The following is an 8,424-nucleotide window of genomic DNA, read 5'->3' on the forward strand; positions in this document are numbered from 1 at the left end:
CACCACCGTCGAACCACTCTAGACCGTGTTGATAGCGGGTCATGGTGTTCTCGCTTCTGATCGACAGTGGTAATTCGTTGAAATTACAGGGCGGTGAAACGATCCAGTGGCCTATGTATTTTCTTTCCACAGACACGACGCCGATTTCCTTCGGAGCCAGACGCCCCTCGGAGTCTTTGAAGTACTCGATCTCGATGAAAAAATCCATGGTCGCGGTGCTAACTCGAAGGCGTTCAACGAGAAACTAACGGTAATGCTGACGATCACACACACACACAAAAGATGATGACGCAAACCCCAAACTGCTGACCTATGTATTTTCTTCGACTGTTTAGCCGCCGTAATCTACGACGATTTGCCGCGCAGCGTCGATCTCCAGAACGTTATCGTACTCAGCGTAGACGATACAGTTCACGGTGGCGGCCAGCGGTTCGTCGAAGCGCACCTCGATTCGTAGACTACCGTGCTTGATCAGGTTCCAGTGGGTGTTACTATTTGCCGAGAGATTGGGTGTAAGATCGAAAACGAACAGGCAGTAACCGTCTGCGTAAGCGCTCCTAGATATCGAATTACCCTCGTTGAGGAAGTGCATGCCCGTGCCGCTTAAGAGGGTGTGATACGCTTCCACGTAAAGACCGGCTTTGCCGAAATCGGTCTGCAGGGCTTTCGGCGGTACTTGAACACCGTCGACGTACAGCGATAAGAAATTATTACAATAGTTTTTAAAATTGAACGGGTTCAGCTGATAGTTACCGTTGAAGGCCTTGTTACCGACGAAACCTATTATAATACGCTTAGGTAATTGGCCGAGAATCCCGTTATCCATGGTGCCACCGTGCAAGCCAGGGTGCATCGTCAGGGCCTTGACCTCCACACGCGTAAGCGGATACTTGGCCGTTGTCTTAGGCAGCATTTTACAATGCGCTATTAGATTACCAGGGCTTATTTTGGCGAGCCTAACGAGGAGCGTAGCCTCCGTTATATGTAAAGAGCACTCACTCTTGGGATCCATGTGAGAGAAACCATCTCTCGTACATACGAGTCGTAAACGGAGCTCGACGCCGTTTAATAACAATTTGTCTTGGTTAAACACATCGCAGTGTAAATGACCAATCAGATCGACCGTCCTGTCTTCACCGACGAACGCTTGCGTATTTGCGAGGCCTATATTCTTGCCCGCTGTATCGTCCATATGACCGGGCGTGTCGTCGTACCTTAGGGTTATCGTATTGTCCGGTGAGCTCACCTTGATGCTAACTCTACGACTTCGCGGGTCCGCGAACTCCATCTTTCCAACACCCTCCAATCCTAACAGATCCATCGGTCCATCTATACCAAGGTCACTCGCTATTTTCGCGTCGATCAGTGTCGCCCTCGACCCCACGTCCATTAGCGTATATACGATAGTATTGCCTTTTGGACCATGTATTCGGACTGGTGCTATCTTTAGCAACACGTGTCTCGGAACCTCCTGTCATGCTACGGGTTCGTATATACACGACGATTCGGTCGCTCTTTCCTGGGACGTAGTTGCAGGTGTCTTCGTTGATTCGCCACTCGGTCTATGTAGCAGCGTGTGGCGTGACCCGTTACAATCGCGGGTTCTACATCCCCTTTCCCGGCACCTGTTCTGGCGGTGCTTATTGTCGATCAAGCATTGAAAGCAGACCTTATTGTCTCTGGCCCAGTTCCATCGCCTTGATACTGTTAATTTCGCAAATTGACCACAATCTACGATGTCATGAGAAGCTCCTCTGCAATATCCACAGTTTAGTTCTTGTTTGGTGCGTTTAGCATCGGGCGATCTGTCTCCCCTTCCTTCCATCGCAGTGTATGTCCTTTCTACGGGTCGGCGGTCCGTTCTTCGCAAATTGCGATGATCGTCGGCTCTACGCTTGTGGTCACGTTCCTTTTCCGAATTATGGTTGCTCCGTTTTTGCTGCTGGGTGGGCGCGGTCGTATCGAAGATACTGGACTTATAAGCGATTTCAGCTTCAAAGAATAGGAATTTTGAAAGCGTGACCAACCCCGGTTCTTTGGAGCTACCCCTTTCATGCAAGTACCGATTATAATTGTAGAACATAACGATAGGTATCTTCTGGATGATTTCTCTAATGAGTTCGGGACTATGTAGGTATCCAGTATGTTCGGTGGCTTCTAGCGCAGCGACCGAGTTTTTTAGCGTCGTCGCGAATGTCATGAAATCCGCATGGACGCCACACGTTTTCGGTAGCGCCTTGAGACTTGCGAGTATACGATTAGCAACAGTCGTAGGATTTCCAAAACGTAGTTGTAGAAATTGCATAACTTGATTCGTGTCGTTAGTCATAACCATTAGCCGCATAACCAAACTACCGCATCTTTTGCTGCGCCCCTGAGACTCTCGTGTAGGTGCATCATATTCTCTTGCTCGCTAAACCCGATGTTCTTTGTGCTCTCTTCGAATACTCGTTTAAAACTAGGCCATTCTAAAACATCTCCGTCGAAGGTTGATAAGTGTTTTCCTATCGCCATACGTCTAATAATATTCTGGGTTGTGTCTCCATGTCGTGACGCATCGCGTGTTTCTCTCAGCGTGTTTGTTAATTCCCGCGCAAACTCTTGTATGCTATTATCAATTCGTACGTTGCTCCTATCCAAGGCCAAATCTTGTATATTGACGACGATGTTTTGAATTGTTGGTCAGCCCTAGGAATTTTGCAGCCATTCCAGTACACTACTATTGTTTACATTTGCCTGATTACACTCACCTATGGTTCCGCGGTCTGGGTCCTCCTCTTCGATATCCGCGATATTTGCTGCCAGTTCGATATTAATCACTTCGAGGTCCAATCTTTCCTTCTCCGCCAATGTTCGAGACTGGACCTCGTACTACTTTCTTGCAGCTTGTATCTCCAGCCCTCTTTTCCTTTTTGCGGAACAATGTGTTTTGCCCACGACTGAACAGCCACTCCTCCAGTCGTCATCGGGCGCACTATCCATATTCCGGTTCCTGAAGAGATCGGGTCTCGTGTCGTTTGGTATCGTCTCCACGCCGCTTGTAACCCTTGTTGCTGATACTGGTTGTGTCGTGGTCGCAGTTTCTCGGGGTACAGGGCTGGTTAAACCTTGTTCCGCGTTTGGCGACGTAGGTTCCGTCGCTACTGTAGTTGGTGATCCGGAGGCCCGACCGCGTTCTCTCACTCTCCCGTGGCCCTTTCCTCTTCTTCCGCGTGTCATGGCAGTTCGAAGATAATCACTGGTCACTCCTAATAGTTTGCAGGACTCTCGCGAACTGACCATCGCGCCCGCACCTCAATTGCAGTCCCCCCCCCCCCCGGTCACTCCTAATAGTTTGCAGGACTCTCGCGAACTGACCATCGCGCCCGCACCTCAATTACACGTCCCCCCCATCAGGGCCGGCCGAGCGGGCCAACCAATCAGCTAGCGGGGTCCGTAGGTGCCATCCCGTTAGACCCTAAACATCCCTTACCCGGTGCCTCCATCATTTTTTAACGACCGGGACTGGTTCCCCGCAAGGCGGCCCAGAGGAGGGGACGGTGGTCGGGTTAATGAATCAATGCCCGGTTCTTTTGATTCCACCAATTGGTGATTTTATTTAATGAGTATGTTCGCGCTCGATCGCTGGGCCGTTTTCCGGAATTTTCACCCTCTTCATCGACAATCGATGTTCACGTGCTGTTTCGTTTCTTCACGACCCGCCTTCCCAAATCGTGCACCCGCGGGAGGTATTCTACAAAGCCGAGCTTCCTTCACCTCTCTCTATGGTCGACACGTTCTCTCGAATTCGCGAACACGCAGTAGGGGGCGGGGGCGATCGGACGGCACCAATCGACCCATCGACCCATCAGGACCATGCCCCGATACAGACTAACTCCTCCATCCCACGTGTGGCCAACTGGCCCTCGAACAACAAAACAAAAAAACTGTAACATTTACAATTTACCGGACTAGCGCCTTCTCGCTTTCGTCCACAACAAGCAGTATGTCGTACTATCCCGAAAATAAAACTACCAGTTTTACGACGCATCTACTGCATCAGATCGATTTACACGGGACATGGTCCGTTGCTCTGGTTCAAATACAGATTCCTATGACCTTTCGTCACGTGCCAGTAGCGCTAAAAGATTGGGATCACGTGGTTGTGGTCACCATCCGTACCAAACCGAGGAAGAACTACAAAGAACCGATAGCCGGCCTTATAGTGACGGGTTCTAACGTAGCGCACGGCGTTTACGATGACGTAAAGACACTCATTGACGAAATAAACGCTACCAGGGTTATGACGGGCCGTCTGAAACTACAGCTCTGCAGAGGCGGTTATGTGAGCGTGTCGTTCGTCTCTACCGATAACGATCTAGACGATCCGCACGAGCTGAGGCTCTGCCGCTCTCTGGCGCGCATCTCAGGTTTTACCGGGTCGGTCGTGGTATCGAAAGCAGTGATGGCTGTGAACCCCCTGTGATGGCCAATCAACCGGCTAGTCTGATCAACGCCTTACCCAAGATGCTTTTCGTTTACACCGATGTCTGCGAGCCGTATATCACCGGAGACGTCCAAAATCTCCTGCTCTGCGTGGTTCCCCTGCAGCCAGAAAACAAATATGCGTACGCGGCTGTAAAAGTGCTCTCGTTTTCACCGTTAAAGTACATACCGCTGCTCCGCACGACTTTTCAAACGATCAACATCGATATAAGAGACCACCGGGACGACCCCATACCATTCGAATCAGGGACGCTCTCCGTAACACTACACTTTAAACGGCTAGACTGATGGCTCAATACACCGATTACTACGATCCACAGATAGGCGGGGGCCCCTCCACAAAATTTCGGGTGTTCGGGGGGTCACCGTATCAGCGGGGTCATGGTAGCTTTCTCGGTCGTCTGTTTCGGCGCGTGCTACCCCTACTATCGAGGGGGGCGCGAGTCGTCGGTAAGGAAGCGATGCGCGCTGGTCTGAATATCTTGACAGACGTCAGCGAACGCGGTGCTCCGCTGAAACAGGCGTTTCGCACCAGAGACGCCGAATCGGGTATGAATCTTAAACGTAAGGCGGAGGCGAAAATTGATGAGCTCATGAAAGGATCGGGCTATAAAGCTGTAAGTGATTACACGGTGGCCACTCCATCATTGGCGTCGCTGGAAGGAGCATCGCCTTACCCTTAAGACCTGCTAACAAGCGTAAGAAAAAGAGGAGTATGAAAAAAAAGATCGCCCCACCGAGAAAAAGCAAAGCAAGTAGTAAAAGAATAAAGACAAAAATCAAGAAACCAAAAAATAGTCGTAGGAGCGGTAGTCAAATAAAAAATAAGCGGAGCGTGCTGGATATCTTCTTCTGAGCGCTATCTTTATCATGGCCTTCCTACACACGCACTCGTGCGAGTGTATGAAATCGGAGCTCGAGCTATTTACACTACCACCGACGCAGACTACTATAGAGAGCGCTCAGTGGGTGCACTATAAAACTATCTCATCGCTGACCAATGACTCGCCCATTGAATTTGTCGTGCCGGGTAACGGCGACGAGTACCTTGATCTAGCACACACCATGCTGAGTTTACGCGTACAGCTGCGATCCAAGGACGCGTTAGTACCGGACGCTCTGAGCAAAGCAGCCCCGAGTAACTAGCAGGGAGCTATTACTCATTCCGCGTGACATAGACCTATGAATGACGGAGCACCTGTAACGCACCACAACTCATGATGGAGGTCCACCGCTATGGACGAACGGAACGAAGACTCGCGAACTGGGAATCCGGGGACGCCTGGTGAATCGTTGCCAATTCCTATGGGACGACGGAGCCCATCGCGGGACAGCCAGTAATCGCTGTTCCCGAATCGTATGAATTGTCGCGAAGACGCATTTGAATTGTAGCGCGTGGTGTCAGATCGTAGATTTCTGATTGGGGCCGTAGGACCAATCAGCGGTGGTTGCGAATAAGGGGGAGGATGATAGTCTCCGGTGCTGCCGATTACGATCGAAAGGGAAGGCAACTTGTTTCTTCTTGATTGGACTGTCGACGACGCGAGTCGTGATTTTGGGAATCGTTGTTTTTCGGGGTTCAAGTCTGTGGAGAACACACAAATTACGTGCTAAATTCTCCAGATCGAAGATACGTAGAGATTTTGGTAAGCGATTTGTTAATTTTCGTGAGCGACGAAAGCTCGTAACACCCCGCGTTTTGTACGTTTTAACTAGTGCCTGTAGGCACGTGGAAAGAGTTCCCACTTGTAGAATCGCGTTCGTTTAGAGTACGAGATTCCGCCGACCGGCAAGAGACTGTGTTCGCGTAAATATGTTGCCCCTCGTGGACATATTTATCGCGCGTTTGTAAATCGAATCGAGTATGAATGTGTTTGAATGATTATTTCCCTCGGCAATTTTGAGTGTTAGATCTCCGAATTGTATTGTATCGCGTTCGGTAAGAACGTGTTGCCGAGAGACACGGAATAGTCCTTGAGGTCGTGTTTGTCGAAGTATCGCGATTAGATCGCATTATAGTTTGGATCGACTCATGTATTGAGAATTGTATGTAAGTGAACCGATAGCGAATTGTCCGGAAGAAGTCAAATTGTCGAATTGTGCCGAACGGTATGAAAGTATTTATTGAAAATGTCGAAATGTGGAATTGTCTCGAATTGTCCGATAGTATTTATTGACGGTTGAAAGTATCGAATGCTATCGGATTGTACGATTGTATTTAGCGATTGATAAGGTTTAGACTGCGCGGAATAGATCGCGAGCGTTGTTCGTAAAAACTCGGATTAGGACATAAGTTAAAGTTGATATTGTCATACGTTGTTGTTTTAGTCGCGATCTTATTGGGTCTACTATTTATTTTCGAAATTGTTAAATTTGGATTGCTTTATATCCGCGTGGTCACGTTCGAAATTGGCGCAGGAAAGAAATACTGATTTTGTCTTTATTCATGGCGATTCCCCGCTGACATCACAACTGGTTGGCGCCCAGCGTGGGGCTCGAAGAAGCTGTCGTGCAAAATAAAAGATCGATTTTGTTATTGTTGACCCAAAAAGCCGGAGTATTCATTTTGTTGAAGTTGTCCTTACTCCTGAAGATCCCCGACGCCTCCGCGGTGCTGAGTTAGCCAATAGAGGCCCGAACAACCGAATAAAACCGAAGTATACATGGTTCCCGTTTTGGAACCTGCCGCCCAACAATACCATAGGTATGATTTCGAATTGGTTGTTTTAACCCTGGGCTGCCTGGAACGCGAAGGAATCGCGTAAGTTATGCGCCGGTCAGTCTTTCATCTCCCGACGAGGCACGATCGCGAATTGTACGTCACACCTGCCCATCGAATACTACACAAGAACCCGACTAAAGTTGTTGATAGGACAAGATCATTGGGACCTTATTACGCCGATCCGAACACGATACACCACGCGCTACGCTCCAGCCGCTTCGCTTACACGGCTAGGATGAGTGGCACACGGGCAAGTAGCGACACACGCACAGTATCGAGAATACGAGATCTGCTCATGTGTTGCCGAGGAACATACGGAAGACACTTGCACGTCCCCTACGGACCAAGACTTGCGTACGCTAATAAAAACGAGCTTTAGCATAGAAGCCATGGGCATAAAAAGCTATACAAGAAAAAATCAGCTGGAGCAGAGAGCGATAAGCATACTATCCGCTACCGCAAACCGCCTTGGGTGCCAATGGGAGGTCGGATTATTATGGAAGAACGACGACCTGAAGATGCCGAACAATCGCGAAGGAGCATTAAAACGGCTTGTGTCGCTAGAGCGAAGAATGGAGAAGAATCACCAGTATGCCAGGCGGTACTGCCTCCAGGTACAACACTTAGTCGACGCGGGATATGCCAGTAGTATAAGATGGAGAGTTCTGGATATAGATTCCTGCATCGACATAATACCGACACTCCAGAGCCTTCGAAGGTGGGTGTCCGTGCTAAGTTACCGTCGTGAGCTCTACGATTTCTGGAAGTGACGTCATCAGGACCCCTCGATTCCAAGAATTTTCGCTCGATTCCGGGAATGTTGCGTCACATGCCGGGAATTTTGCGCTCGATTCTAGGAATTACGCACGATCGAGAACCTTCTAGAACATTCTAGAACCTTCTAGAACATTCTGGAAGCTTCGACGGTTCGTGTCCGTGCTAAGTCGGGAAGGATCGCTCCCAGAGCCGGCGGTCCTCTCGCGCGACGTTTTGAGACAGCCCCTTGCCCCCCACCCCGGAAAGCCAGCCAGAAGCTTCGACGGACCCGTGCACGTGCGTGGAGGTTTCGGACGTCAGCCCTCAGCCCGTTTGACCTCGAACGTTATCTCGCAGAATTGCGCAGCATCGCTGATGCAATCCTCCAGGAATTTTCCAGAACTTTTGTCCCTAACTTCATAGCGCAGGCTAGTGCGTAGCATCGGTGAATCAGAGAGAGA

At 49.7% G+C, this 8,424-nt stretch overlaps 1 protein-coding gene across 1 annotated transcript; it reads right to left on the minus strand.

Moving 5' to 3' along the window:
• Nucleotides 1-331: 331 nt before the first annotated feature.
• LOC107267321 (uncharacterized protein F54H12.2-like) lies at nt 332-1,390 on the minus strand. The gene is made up of 2 exons (XM_015738856.1): nt 754-1,390; nt 332-675 (listed from the first exon to the last, which is right to left on the minus strand). Exons 1-2 carry the CDS (start codon nt 1,388-1,390, stop codon nt 332-334), a joined length of 981 nt encoding a protein of 326 aa, XP_015594342.1.
• Between the last annotated feature and the right edge of the window lie 7,034 nt (nt 1,391-8,424).

This window comes from Cephus cinctus, unplaced genomic scaffold, assembly GCF_000341935.2.
Source record: "Cephus cinctus unplaced genomic scaffold, Ccin1 Ccin1_scaffold0400, whole genome shotgun sequence".
NCBI classification, from domain to species: domain Eukaryota; kingdom Metazoa; phylum Arthropoda; class Insecta; order Hymenoptera; family Cephidae; genus Cephus; species Cephus cinctus.